The sequence below is a fragment of the Myxocyprinus asiaticus genome, chromosome 40 (genome assembly GCF_019703515.2).
Source record: "Myxocyprinus asiaticus isolate MX2 ecotype Aquarium Trade chromosome 40, UBuf_Myxa_2, whole genome shotgun sequence".
NCBI lineage: Eukaryota > Metazoa > Chordata > Actinopteri > Cypriniformes > Catostomidae > Myxocyprinus > Myxocyprinus asiaticus.
The window spans coordinates 10376197-10391700 of record NC_059383.1 but is presented as its reverse complement, the minus strand read 5'-3'; the positions used below and the strand labels follow the sequence as shown (position 1 = coordinate 10391700).

Here is a 15504-nt window from a genome sequence, read left to right as displayed (position 1 = left end):
TTAGTTTTTTTTTCCTCAATTTGGAATGCCCAGTTCCCAATGCGCTCTAAGTCCTTGTGGTGGCGTAGTGACTCGCCTCAATCCGGGTGGCGGAGGATGAATCTCAGTTGCCTCAGCGTCTGAGACCGTCAATCCACGCATTTTATCACGTGGCTTGTTGAGCACGTTACCGCGGAGACCTAGCGCGTGTGGAGGCTCACGCTGTTCTCCGCGGCATCCACGCACAACTCACCACGCGCCCCACCGAGAGCGAGAACTACATTATAGCAACCACGAGCAGGTTAACTCAATGTGACTCAACCAACCCTAGCAACCGGGCCAATTGTTTGCTTAGGAAGCCTGACTGGAGTCACTCAGCACGCCCTGAATTCGAACTTGCGACTCCAGGTGTGGTAGTCAGCGTCTTTACTTGCTGAGCTACCCAGGCCCCCAGATTTCTTGGTTCTTTAACACAAAAGATGCTTGTACATTGACCGTTTTTACACCTTAAAACATATTTAGCCATGTACAGGGTCCAAAATGAACTTTTTCCACACCTGCCAATGGTGGGTGGCCAGCCAGAGATATTTCTTTCCGACCATAAAATTGTATTTAGCATTTTTATTAAAATATATTTTTCACTACGAACATGGGATTATTTAAACGGTTTTCCTTGCAAATTTGTGGTAAACAGCGCTCGCTGCATCATATAGAAGATATCTTTCGGTGAAACTGCACGTTGCAAAAGTTTGAAGAAGTCCTTTCAATATTTTGGTCCTCATATTTTTTGCTTTGGTGGCTTAATTTGAGGAATATACCAAATATGCATTGCAACATTGTGTTTTGAGAAAAAATAAAAGTTAGGCATCCTAGATGAACTTGATGGTAATTTTTCTACTGAGGAAAAGGTTTACAAGCTGCAACTTGACTGATATTTTCTTGAGCAGATGATTTGAATGTTTTTTATTTGAATTACACATGTCACTATATCAGTGAGGGTCAGTCGACTTAAATCAAGTAATGTTGAAGTTCTTAATAAAATTACTGCTGTGTAACCTTAATTTGTTTGAGTTTTATTTATTACATTTGTACTTGCATTCTTTGCATGGTGAGTGTTCATTTTGGACCCTGGCCATGTATCGTTATATAGACTTGTATTGTCATGTGCTCTTGAGCAACAAAATGAGCTCAAGCCTGTTTTTAGAATGCGATTAATATAAGGATGTCTATATAGAATATATCGTTCAGGGCTGACAAAAAAAAGTGACAACTTCTATGACTACATGTCACTAAATCACTTTGTATTTTTTCAGAGCACTTTACAAATGATTGTCTTTTTAGAGACCGTTTCCAATAATTGTCTGAAAAAACATTTTAAAATGTTGTTATTGTCAATAGTTTGTTAATAATTTTATACATTTAGGACATTGAAAGACATTTCCAAACAACATTTAGAATGAGATGGGGAGCTCTCATGATTTCATTGTTGTTGTTCATAAGTGGGCTCTGAACTAAGACACGTTTGTACAGGTAGGCAGAATCACATGTGTTACAGCAGTTGCACAAGGGCACCTTCATATACATTCTTCCAACTTTCTTTTGAGTCACTGAGCCATGAAAATGTAGACAGTTTAGTTACCAGTTTGAGTCTAGTTTAGTTAAAGTAACGTTCCAAGTTCAATAGAGATTAAACTCTCAACATCATCTGTAACATGCTGTTGATTACAACAGAAAATAATTTCGATTTGTTCCTTAGTTTAATGACCAAACAAAAATCGTGTTTACAGTAACACTCTTATAATGAAAGACTGTGGGGCAAGGTGTTGCACAAGGACAAATGTTAAAATACACATTTCGAATGTATGGCCATGAGGCTTAAATATTGTACACATTAAACTGGTGTGATAAAATTACTAGCTGGGTTCCATCAACATATTTTTTTTTTTTATGCAACTTTTGGGATAACAAATAAAAAGTCTGGATGGAAACACCAAGATGCAAATTAAATATCCAAAATATACACTTGTAGTTGATAAAAATATTTTTATTTGATTTGAAGACATTCGCATAAACTATGATAGAAACACATTTACTAAATAAATTCATATAGAGTTTATATAAGAATATACAGTAGATGCACATCAAAAATGTATGTGGCTTTGCCTCAACAAACCATGTAAATACGTAATACGCTCATAGAATATCATCAATATCATGATTGCGTAGCATCTCAAATGTTGCTCTGGTTATTCTTTAATGACAAAGCCTGCCATTGAACTTGGCTGCTATTAACTTCCAAAACTGTGTGACATGCTTTCACATCCAGACATAAGGCATCTGCCGCTGAACGCTAGGAAGCAAGTTCGTTAGAGCATTTTGTCTGCACACTCTTAAACCCAAGTAATTCATTATGTTTAATAAAAGAGCCACAGCGGTTTTAACTTCAGTTTCATTTCTATTTTGCATCAGTTTCTCCAAAATGTGAAATTTTGTTCTCTGGAAAAGCAACTTTTTATCTGCAAATATAGTTTTTTTTAAATTATTGATCTATTCCGAATATTCGCATAAATTTAATTTGTAACTTGGATGGGACATGACTACTGACTAACCTTTAAAGTGAAGTTAGATCCAATCTTTCAACTCCTGTCATGACCATGTAATACCAACAAACCACTAACTTTGGCTTGATATGTGTTAGGAGACTAGAAATTGACCGTTAAGAGGCCAGAAAGTGTTTACATCAAGAACAATTCGTCCTCAGGAATTATGCTGGCACATCTTAATCAGAAGTTCATCCACCTCGAACAGTAGTCCCACAGCAAAAAACTATTTAGACAACTTTACAGTTCAAATAACTAATAATTCTTGTAAGCATTTAAACAAAAAAACAAGCTTGATATTTCTGCATTTAAACACTCCAGAATGGCTTGCCCCATAGACTTCCAAGTGCACTACTGTAAATGTGATTTTTGTTTTTACAAACAGAGGGATGAGTTAAAATAATTTGTGTTGTAATAAACAGCATGCCATAAATGTTATTAATATACTTGTGTTGAACCTTGCACATTCTCTAAAGAGTGTATGTGCGCTTACCATACAAAAAATTAGATGATGAAATGGGGCAATAAACATTTATCTGTTTTTGATATAAACCGTACTTGATTGTTTAAAGGTGCTGTAAGTGATTATAGTGTTCTGAAGCTTTCATGTGATGGAGTCATTGAATTAGCCACACCCCCTCATTCCAAAACCCCGCCCTCCAAAGATAATTTTGAAACCAAAACCGAGCAAAAGAGCAGCTTTTTTTGTTCCTGTGGCTGTCAAATTCAACAGTGGCACAATAGCGTCCTCAACTGACAAACGTTATGAATCATAGCCTCAATGATCCCTTTCAAATACAACACTATGAGAACGAGCAAAATGATTGACAGGTGATAAGTTTGTTACGTGTTAAAAGCAAACATTTTTGTTTACTGTTTACAAAGTCTACAGAGACCATTGAGATATTTCAGGACACTTATTTAATTTATATCTTTAAGGGAGTAGGAACATGTTTTGCATACTTTTCCATGAAAAAATCGCTTACAGCACCTTTAAGAAGTGAACATCCAAACTTAAGACAATTTTAACCTAAAAACACACAAAACTGTTCAGATTTGACAGTCTAGTTTTCCTGTTAGTTTAAGCAGTTTAGTAAGAGTCCACATTTATCATTGGGGATGTGTTACTTGTGATCATCTTATTTTACATGCAGCAAGGAATTATGGGAGGCGACGAGGTAAAGAACTTTTAACAATCCAAATAAGCGAAATTTAAAACGACTTTCTAGTCTGTCTTAGATATTGGTGGAATTATGCCAGCATCTGCATGAAGTGTTTTTGGGGCATTGTTGGTTGTTTGCATGCACATGTGCAGCCTTCATTTCCATTTGTGTATTAATTGTGTGCCTCTTTCCTGCAGTACTCCAGTGTTTTTCTTTTTTCTTTTGCAAAGTATATTTGATTGGGGCTTCTCTGTGGTTTGTGCAGCCGAACACACACACAGACACACACACACACACACACACACACACATGCCACAGTTGTGGCTAACTCCCTTACATAAACTCTTGAAATTTGGCTTGAGCTAGAGGACTCAGAATAATACTTCAACCCTCACCCTTTATCACTGCTGAAACTCTGCTGCAGTGCTACATGACCACAAACTGGCCAACAGATGTAGAGAGACACTGACAAAATGTTCTTTTAATAACCTGTTGGGCTTCCATTTTAAAGAAGTATGTGGCCCAGATTATAGCTGCAATTATAAAATATTTCGACAACAAACAAGCTTTTCACTGCACATGCATTTGTTTTTCCATTTCCACTCATGACTTTAACATACACATCCATCCTTTCTATACATGTCTGACACAATCATTGATTAAACGTTGATTCATATAGTGATAATGTGAAAATGCCTTTGATTATCAAATAAAAATGTGGGCTATGATTTGTTTGATTACAGGAACAGAGTTGCCATAATACAGACTTCAAAAATCTCTATGCTTTCAAAATTTCACAATCAACTTGACACCGTTTTCTGTCTTCACAGTATTGCTTGGGATCAGCGTAATCCGTCAGTTGAATTAAATTCACTCTGTGGTGCAGGGATACAGCATAGACACTGTGCCAGATGTTAACTCGCCTTCTACCCCTTCAGGACACTCATCCCTGTTCCCCATGGAAGATGGCTTCCCAGATGAGGAAAGAGCTGATCAGGGTCTGCCCGGCCTCGGATCCCCCCACTGCTTCCCTCACCAGAACGGAGAGAGGGTGGAGCGCTACTCTCGCAAAGTCTTTGTTGGTGGCCTCCCCCCTGACATAGACGAAGGTATTCAAGTAATTTAGGGTGACCTCTACACTGCTGTTTTAAGGTTTGGTGTTGGCTTTAAAACTGTTTTCTTTTATGTGCACTGAAAAGACTCTTATTTTTATATGTGATATTATCCTACCTAGATGAGATAACTGCTAGTTTTCGTCGCTTTGGGCACCTGTTTGTGGACTGGCCTCATAAAGCAGAAAGCAAGTCATACTTCCCCCCAAAAGGTGAGCTGAAATTAGTAAAACTGGCACTTGGGATTAAATTACTCTTTAAAAGGATGGTCTTTCAAAAAACTGCTCATTATATTCTTAGTGTCAGAAAATGGTTATTAAAAACAACATAAATTGACTGTTTTTGCCACAACTTAATTAAGGGGAAAAAATAAAAAATTTATGTTACGACTCCTTTAAAGGGAAAAGATAACCATAGATGAGACTACTAAAGTTTAACAAAGAAAACAGTGGACTGTTTGCTTACTAGAGGTCGGCCGATAGTGGATTTTGCCGATACCTATAACAAAGGTGGTGGAAAAGGTAGAAAACCGATTAATTGGCCTCAAATGGGTTGAAGGTATGATCGGAAAACATTTTAGGAGAATGGACACAGAGTTTCAGCGTGCAGGCCTTCCTCAATGATTGTTTTACACATTGAGGAAGACCTGCACGCCGAAACGTCCGTGTCCATTCCCCTAAAAAGTTATGTAACAAAAACAACAGTAGTGTATTATCAGAGTGCGGATCATCCCTTCAGTGTATTACGAATGCTAAATGGATCGATGCACCACAAAAATATAAAAGCAATATAAGACTATAGAATGTGGTGAAAGTGATTTTTAAAATCAAATTCTTTGCTTTGTTTCCAGGAGTGTTTGTGATTCATGTGTTTGAGACATTACAGAAATTACAGCTGATTTTCTGTAAAGCTGCTTTGGAACAATGTGTATTGGGAAAAGCACAAATAAACTATACAAATAAAAATTATTTGACTTGATTTGACTTTTATGTTACTATGTTTTTTCTTCTTTTCTCAGTGTTTTCTTTTTGCACTGTCAAACAAACAAGTGATAGCCAGTGCTGAAGCATTTTACGAATCAGAAATTAGCATAATTAATTCTGATTCAAAGTAATGGCCAGCATCATCCAATCACTGCCAACCATGTTAAAATAAAATGATACCTTATATAAATTCTGAATCTGTGTAAGGATTACCATTGTCCCATGCCTGCCAAACATCATCTGCAGCCTGAAATTTAACTTTTGGTCAGATGTTAGGAGTGAATGCACTTGGATGCATAGGAAAGCTATAGGATGCTCCTAGGAAAAAAATTTAGATTTGGTTCATAACGTGGGACTTTTAAATATAAACAAGGTCAAAAGGGACTCTTATTTTGAAATGACGGAGTCTTGGCTCTGTTATCATGAACTCGCATTTTCTTTGCATGCCCTTGCTTAAATTTGGACAATTAATTATCTTGTCAAAATGACAAAATATGCATTGAAGCAAATCCCTGCATGATTGATTTTATTTAAACTCTAGAGGCTACTGTTGTACTGTAGAATCAAGCCATTCTAACTGTAAAGTCTTCCAGCGTAAACCTCAGAGGAGCACGGAGTAAAAAAATCAAACAAAAAAACTATCGGCATTGATTTCTGCTGATAACCGCAGACAATAGCAACAATTGGCACCAATTATATATCAATCTGCGTTTATTGCTAACTCTAAAATGCATTTTTCCATAGGTTACGCGTTCCTCTTGTTTCAAGATGAGAGCTCTGTTCAGGCTCTGATTGATGCCTGTATTGAGGAGGATGGAAAGCTCTACTTATGTGTTTCCAGCCCCACCATTAAAGACAAACCTGTAAGGATGAATTATACTGCTGCACCTCCGCTCAAATCAATCAACATGTAATAATGTGATTTTTGCTGTCTTTAACACTTAGATTTTCAAATCAATCCTCATATCTTGCTTCTTTCTTGTGTCAAAACTGTTTTTCTTGATTGTCTGTTTTTGGTGCATTCAGCTGCTATTGCATTTGTTGACTTGTGCTTTTGTAACAGGTCCAGATTCGTCCGTGGAATCTTAATGATAGTGATTTTGTGATGGATGGATCACAGCCCCTGGACCCCAGGAAGACTATATTTGTGGGCGGAGTGCCACGCCCGCTTCGTGCAGGTAACATGGTTGATGAGGGTTTTTTGTTCCTTTGTGAACTTATTCAGTATTAAGGTGTGGTCACACTAGATTTAGCTCTTTATTCACTTCCATTCAAATGCATCCGAATGCGGGAGACAGGAAATACGAGCTCATATGAAGAAATTTTGTATTTCGCTGCACACCAAAGTTCAAGCTTGGCGAACTCTGACCTGCAAATTCATATGATGAGAAGACCTGTGACCAATAGAAGATCGAAACGTCATACACTGACCACTTGGCTCAGTACAAAAAATACATGTTTCAAAGCTGCATGTTTTTATTGTTGCTAGAAAGTGAGTAAATTTATTATTTTAACATTTTGAGTATATAATTATTTGTAATTTATTATTTAATAAAATTAGAAGCTCTCGAGCGTGACCTTATATCCTGTCCATTGCATTGTCAGAAATAATTTTGCATGCTTAAAGCCTAGGTGACTGCGGATTTAGTCTTGTTTCTGGGTGAGATTATATCCTTAATCACTTAAATACAGAGTTGGACAAACTAACTAAAAGTAGCAACACCTTGCTATCTACAAGTAGTTGCCTGACAGTAGCTCAAAAAATGTCAAAATAGTGTCGCTTTTATTATTATTATTCTTTTTTTTTAATTTTTTTTTTTATACAACCCCCTTATTTCAAGTCTTAACTCACTAGGTGTTCTAAAAAATCTCCTTGTGTCATTTAATAGTGCTTATATTATAATACAGTTGTGCTCAAAAGTTTGCATACCCTGGCAGAAATTGAGACATTTTGGCATTGATTTTTAAAATATGACTGATATGCCAAAAAACTGTCTTTTATTTAAGGATAGTGATCATATGAAGCCATTTATTATCACATAGTTGTTTGGCTCCTTTTTAAATCACCCAAATGGCCCTGATCAAAAGTTTACATATTCTTGAATGTTTGGCCTTGTTACAGACACACAAGGTGACACACACAGGTTTAAATGGCAATTAAAGGTTAATTTCCCACACCTGTGGCTTTTTAAATTGCAATTAGTGTCTGTGTATAAATAGTCAATGAGTTTGTTAGCTCTCACGTGGATGCACTGAGCAGGATAGATACTGAGCCATGGGGAGCAGAAAAGAACTGTCAAAAGACCTGCGTAACAAGGTAATGGAACTTTTTAAAGATGGAAAAGGATATAAAAAGATGTCCAAAGCCTTGAAAATGCCAGTCAGTACTGTTCAATCACTTATTAAGAAGTGGAAAATTCGGGGATCTCTTGATACCAAGGCAAGGTCAGGTAGACCAAGAAAGATTTCAGCCACAACTGCCAGAAGAATTGTTCGGGATACAAAGAAAAACCCACAGGTAACCTCAGGAGAAATACAGGCAGCTCTGGAAAAAGATGGTGTGGTTGTTTCAAGGAGCACAATACGACAATACTTCAACAAAAATGAGCTGCATGGTCGAGTTGCCAGAAAGAAGCCTTTACTGCGCCAATGCCACAAAAAAGCCCGGTTACAATATGCCCGACAACACCTTGACACGCCTCACAGCTTCTGGCACACTGTAATTTGGAGTGGCGAGACCAAAATAGAGCTTTATTTTCACAACCATAAGCGCTATGTTTGGAGAGGGGTCAACAAGGCATATAGTGAAAAGAATACCATACCCACTGTGAAGTATGGTGGTGGCTCACTGATGTTTTGGGGGTGTGTGAGCTCTAAAGGCACGGGGAATCTTGTGAAAATTGATGGCAAGATGAATGCAGCATGTTGTCAGAAAATACTGGCAGACAATTTACATTCTTCTGCACGAAAGCTGCGCATGGGACGCTCTTGGACTTTCCAGCACGACAGTGACCCTAAGCACAAGGCCAAGTTGACCCTCCAGTGGTTACAGCAGAAAAAGGTGAAGGTTCTGGAGTGGCCATCACAGTCTCCTGACCTTAATATCATCGAGCCACTCTGGGGAGATCTCAAACGTGCGGCTCATGCAAGACGACCAAAGATTTTGCATGACCTGGAGGCATTTTGCCAAGATGAATGGGCAGCTATACCACCTGCAAGAATTTGGGGCTTCATAGACAACTATTACAAAAGACGGCACGCTGTCATTGATGCTAAAGGGGGCAATACACAGTATTAAGAACTAAGGGTATGCAGACTTTTGAACAGGGGTCATTTCATTTTTTTCTTTGTTGCCATATTTTGTTTTATGATTGTGCCATTCTGTTATAACCTACAGCTGAATCCCATAAGAAATAAAAGAAATGTGTTTTGCCTGCTCACTCATGTTTTCTTTAAAAATGGTACATATATTACCAATTCTCCAAGGGTATGCAAACGTCTGAGCACAACTGTATAAGTTTAGTTACATACTATTCATCACTATGAATTCAATTAGGTTATATAATATAGGATATTGTTTTGCTTTATTAGTTATATTTAGTTCAAATTTGTGTTCCAGTGTTCTGTCACACTTATTGAGATCCTGATTGTGTTTGTGCTGGATAAATAACACTCTCTTTTATCATAGTGTTATAATTGCATTGATAATAGCTTATTTATAAATTACTGCCCTTTCACTAGCTTCAATGTAATTGGCCACATTCTTTTAGCAGCTTGTAGTGTAGCCAGCTATTTTTTCCCCCAAAGAATAGCTTGACTGTAGCTTAACTACTTTTAATTAGTAGTAGCTTGTCAAGATAGTTTCAAAGTATTTTCCCCACCACCACTTTTAGTATGGAGGAGTGGAGACGGTCTGGTTTGTTGTAATAGACACATCATGTATTCAGCTGTTATTAGACATTGACCGTTAAGTATGTTATGTCTTCATGACAGTTGAGCTGGCGATGATCATGGACAGGCTGTATGGCGGTGTGTGCTACGCAGGCATCGACACAGACCCCGAGCTGAAGTACCCCAAGGGAGCAGGGCGGGTCGCCTTCTCTAATCAGCAGAGCTACATTGCTGCTATCAGTGCTCGCTTTGTACAACTGCAGCATGGAGAAATCGATAAACGGGTCAGTGCTGACTTCCACAAAAAATACATATGCACAGTTCTCTTCCATGAAATCACATTGATCCAGCGAAGCCTCGTAAACACTCAAGCAGAATTTGGACTCTGTTCAAACTTCAGTTGTGACGTTCCAACATGTTTTTGGCTGATGAACAGATACCTGTTTTGCATGAAGTTTTGTTTGCAATTTGAATGCATTTCTTCGATGCAGTGCTGAATTATTCAAATTAAGATATATGAGCTGTTTTTAGAGGCCTGAAAATGTCCAGGTTTTGGCTCTCTGTTATTAAAATTAAGTAGTGCTGTCAGTCGATTCAAATATTTAATCGCGATTAAGCACAAGTTTTTTTCATAGTTAATTGCAATTAACACAAATTTTGAAAGTGATTAAAGGGATAGTTCAACCATAAATGAAAATTCTGTCATTGTTTATTCACCCCTGTGTTGTTATAACCCCATATAACTTACTTTTTCTTAACACAAAAGGTGAACTTGTGAAAAAAATTTGTGCTCAGTGATGTCATATGGTGACCAACTCTTCAAGCTTCAAATGAACACAAAAGTATAAATAAGAAGTCTAATAAATTATTCCAAGGAGACTCATGATTGTTATGAAAGTGTAAAAAAAATTGTCGAGAAACAAACCGTTTACTATTTAGGGGAAATCATCACCAACTGTTGCTGTCTTGTGGGCATTCATGAGAGTGCATGGGAGCAGCAGTTGCTCTGCCCCCACTCGCGAGATGGGGTGTTCAAACAAAAACCCATTTTGTTTATCTAAAAACGGGTCCACCACAGTGATAGTTACAACAGAACACAACACAGGTGCACAAAAACCAAAGAATCGAACTTACTAAACATGCCTGAAGAGTTTTAAGTTGACGAACAGATGCATAGATGTCACCTTATTTATATGCCCCGTGATGCTTTGTACGAAATGTGGGAGGTATTTCCGCTAAGAAGTAAACACAGTTGTATTTGCATCTTGCGATCATTCATTTTTCGTTGCCGTGTTGATCATTCATTCATACTTCTAAATGTGCGTACAGCCTGATGGAGCTTAATAAGGACAATATACGGATAGCCATTCCATTTTTAATAGAGGTTTGGGAGGACGATTTCAAGAAGTGGCCTTAGGATGTATGTAGAGCTACGAACAGCACATGTTATTCCTGAGCTCTGTAAGGACATCGTAACATGTTCTAGCCGAAATGACTTGTGCAAAACATAATACAATACTCACTAAGACCTTGTTTATAGCTGGTATTTGTTTTGATCAGTGGTTCAAAGTAAAATAACTCACTTATTTACTCAAATCTCAACATGTCTCTGTTTATTGACTGATTGCACATTACATGTTGGTCTTGTAGGTCTGTTTCTCAAACCATTTGTAACATTTTTTGTAACACAGTACCATCTACTGGATTCTTGTAGAACAACAGGTATTGGTAATGCACATCATCACAGTATTAAGATGTATCTTGGGTGATCCGATCACATGTGGTCAGGCGAGACACATCGCTGTTGGTTGCACAAATGCATCTCCTGTGAGCACTTGTGACATATAGCATCATTACATCATTAATTAATAAACCGGAAAAATGTCACAAAAGACAAAGAAGCTTGGAAAAATGGCACACCAGGTACAGCTGAAATTTCATCTACTGTAAGTGCACACGAAGACACTGAAGAAGATCCTTAAAGATCTCGTACGTGTATATGTAAGCTTGTTTTCAATTTTTCCCGATTGGACAGTTATTTCTTTTTAAAGCCATGTGTCACCAGAGTCATGAAGAGTTTAAACTTGATTTTGCAGCAGTTGATTGACAGATAAGGAGTGGCACTTCGCTGCATCCCGGATGGTGTTTACAGTGTTTCAAATGAGTTTTTGACTACCTCCGTATGTGTTTTTTGTGATTCGATCACAAAAGGTTTTGCACCCCAAGTGCTGATCACTTGTCATCGGATCATCTGAGTCACATCCTAATACCAGCTGTAAACGAGGTCTAAATGACCGCTGCCTACTTTAGCGAATGCTACAGGATGACTTCCGGCGGAAGTTCATCCCACATCCATTTCCCAGTAAGACCCCCAGGAATAAGGTGGATATACTACTTTTCCTGTCAAAATGCATTTAGTTCCTTCTTAGAAAAGAAAAGAATATGTTATAGTAATGTTTTATTAACATTTTCCAAACAAAGTATTCCTCAATATAGACATAAATGCACAGACCCTTTGGAGAAGGGATCTTTTCTAACTGATTGGACTTACGGTTTTCCAACAGCGGATGATCAAAAACTGGAAAAATCCCATTCACTTACATTGACGGAATGTTCAGATGGGCCAAGACTATTCAAACTCCAACTGTCAAAATTCAAATTTGCCACACAAGACCTTTAGCTACTCTATCTAATTTATCTGTCTTTCTGTCTCTAGTAATCTGTATTTCTCTCTCTATCGATCGATTGTCCGTCCATCAATCTGAAACTTACACACCAGGCTTTTTCAAGCCAACCTAAAGTTTGTCCACATACTTTTTAATCTGATTGAAAGGACTAGTCCCCATTAGAGTTGCCACGGTATGAGATTTTCACGGTACGATAACCATCTCAGAAAATATCACAGTTTCACGGTATCACGGTATATGGTATTACACAGTTATTATTATCAGTTATTATTATCAGTTACAATGACCCTTAAAGGAGTGAAAACAGAAGGTTTTTTTTTTTTTTTTTTTTGGTTGAACAAACGCTTTATTATAATTGAAACTTCAAACCATTTTATTTTATGGAAGTACGTAAAAAAAAAGTCTTCCTTTTGAAAATAAATAAAATAAATAGAATAAGAAAGCTAACAGAATTATAATAATAAACCGAATTATAAACATGATAAAAAAAAAATAGCATGTAACTATAACATGTATTATAACTAAAAGATGTTAGTTTACATGTTAGCATAGCATGTTAAATTAACTACTAAATGAAAAATAACATCAGCTGTGTGAGCTTTTAAAGTAATATCCTATGATTATTAACAATTAACATATACTGTAGGTGCGCGACAGCGCAGCCAGACTGCTCCTGTCTGTACCTTTAACTCGGTGGTTCTCAACTGGTTTTGCTTCAGGACCAGATTTTACATTGGAAATCAAGTGGAGACCCACCACAGTAAAAACATAACCTGTATTTAATGTATCCTGGGTCGCATTTCCTTTTATGTTGCATAGTTTTGTTCATGGTTTTAAGTACAAGGACATGCATAAAGTGACATTATTTTTGTTGTTGAAGTCAACAACAAAAGCGACAGGAAGTTTTCTCTCCCCCCTTTTAAAAATTGAAGAGCATATTTACTTATATGAGCCCATTATTATCCCGTTTGTTTCCTAATTTCAAACATCATTCAAACAGAACATACATATTACACAGGAGGAAAGGCTCCTCATTACCATGGTTAGGTCAGTGTGGCTAGTCTTAAATAATAGTAATAATAATAACAAATTATAGTATTTATGAAAAAATAAATACTAGCTGAAACACATCTTGAAACTTCAACTGCCACTGTTGATATAAAATGAGGTCTAATAGATTCTACCTTTAGATTATTTTATATGAAACTATAACCTTTTGTCAAAATATAACAGTTACTTTTACTCATGTAAAATCATGAAACAATTTTGTAAAGGTGATTAGCGGATAGCACAGTATTGCTCTTGTCCTCCTCAGTGCTGTTTGGCATGTCAGGGCTGCCTGCTGTTTGAGAGGTTCGACATGACTACCTCCGTAAAGCTTTAAACTAGAAAATTCTCACTAGAATTTAAATGGATCTCATCAGTTTTGAGGTCTGCGATCTGCAATATCAAGGGAAGCCCGGTTGTTGCACGCACGCACGCACCAGAGAGAAGAGCAGATCATGATCGCGAGCTGGTTCCGTTACACTCGTGCGAAAGTGCAGATGAGAAGCCTTTAGCTGATTGCGAGATTATTATTAAATCTGCCTCGGCAGTCCTAAATAGGCTATCACTTGGGCAGCTTCCGAAATATCTTCAATGGGAGAACCATGGCATTGTTCTTTCCCTGCTGTCCGCGACCCAGTCCGAATAGACCTACGACCCACTTTTGGGTCGTGACCCACCAGTTGAGAAATACTGCTTTAACTCACACACACACACTCACTTATGTCAGACCCCCTCGCCTCGCTTCTGTCTGACATTTTCTCCGCTGCACGTTTGTGTGTGGCGCATGTTGACGAGTCTGACAGGCAGTCAAGGAGGAAAGGAGATGCGCACGCACAGGTGAGATTCTCCGTCCGGTTGCATTTTTTTTTTCTCAATACCGTAGATAAGCAAATGTACATGGTATGAAAACTGTTAATTTTCATACCGTGGCATACTGTGGTATACCGCTGCAACCCTAGTCCCCATAGGTTGTGTGTTCATTGCAATGGTCATTAAATCTCTCAAACTCTCATCCTCCACAATATAAGTTGTGGCTATCCACTTTGCTACAGCAGTCGTGATGTCGCCTTCACATGATTCATGCCGTTTTGAACTCCACATGAAAAAAAGCCTGCAGATAACATCGTTTTGCTTTTAGTGCTGGCACTGTGTACGTAAATTATATTTTATCCAAATTGTCCGGAAGCACAATATGAAAATAAAATTACATATTTTGCATATTTTAACATACCACACATCCACATATCAGACCGCTCATCTGGGTATTGCGAGCCGTCCAGCATCTAACGCTATTTGCACTCAGTGCAAAGAAGATGATTTTTGTTGCTTTTTACACTTAAAATAGCCTCTGCCTTTATTTATTCTCATAAAGGAACCCTCCGCTCTCACCTGAACCCTCCCGGCTCGATGATTGGTTCCTGGGCTCGCGGTGCCGCTCACAGCCACGCCCCACCCCGCCCCAGTTCCTTTCTTCCCGGAAGTGCACGAGGAGCTGACAAGGTCATGGGAGGCACCTTTTACTGCCCGGTCCCGATCTTTCAGCTCCCTGCCCTCACTACCCTCGATGGTGGGGCGGCCAAGGGGTATTCGGCGATCGCGGTGCACCTATGCCCGCAGAGTGCCGCCACCTGGCGCGGGCGCCCGAAGCTCCTGTCCAAGGCCTGTAGGTTTACGTCATCCCTGACGGCCAAGGCCTAAGGTGCCGCTGGACAAGCCGTCTCCGCCCTGCACGCCACGGCTCTCCTGCAAGTCCACCAAGCCAAGGAGCTAAAGGAACTGCATGAGGGTAGTTCCGCCCCGGGATTGATGCAGGAACTGCACTCGGCGACCGACCTCGCCCTCCGGGCGACGAAGGTCATGGCGCGGTCTGTCGGGCGGGCGATGTCCACTTTGGTGGTCCAGGAGCACCACCTTTGGCTCAGCCTGGTCGAGATGGGAGAGGCCGACAAGGCACGGTTCCTTGGCGCCCCCATTTCCCAGGTTGGCCTGTTCGGCGACACTGTCAAGGACTTTACACAGCAGTTCTCGGCGGTGAAGCAGCA

At 38.8% G+C, this 15504-nt stretch overlaps 1 protein-coding gene across 3 annotated transcripts in view; it reads left to right on the top strand.

Annotated features, from left to right (window-relative positions):
* Positions 1-15504, top strand: part of LOC127430415 (cytoplasmic polyadenylation element-binding protein 4-like) — a 61293-nt gene that overhangs the window by 33296 nt on the left and 12493 nt on the right. For 2 of the 3 annotated variants that reach the window (XM_051680160.1, XM_051680159.1), the window contains exons 5-10: positions 3734-3757; positions 4681-4851; positions 4977-5066; positions 6582-6700; positions 6901-7015; positions 9831-10012. In XM_051680160.1, the coding sequence (XP_051536120.1) occupies positions 3734-3757; positions 4681-4851; positions 4977-5066; positions 6582-6700; positions 6901-7015; positions 9831-10012 (701 nt within the window). The remainder of the gene's footprint in view (positions 1-3733; positions 3758-4680; positions 4852-4976; positions 5067-6581; positions 6701-6900; positions 7016-9830; positions 10013-15504) is intronic. The other variant, XM_051680161.1, reaches the window with a different exon arrangement.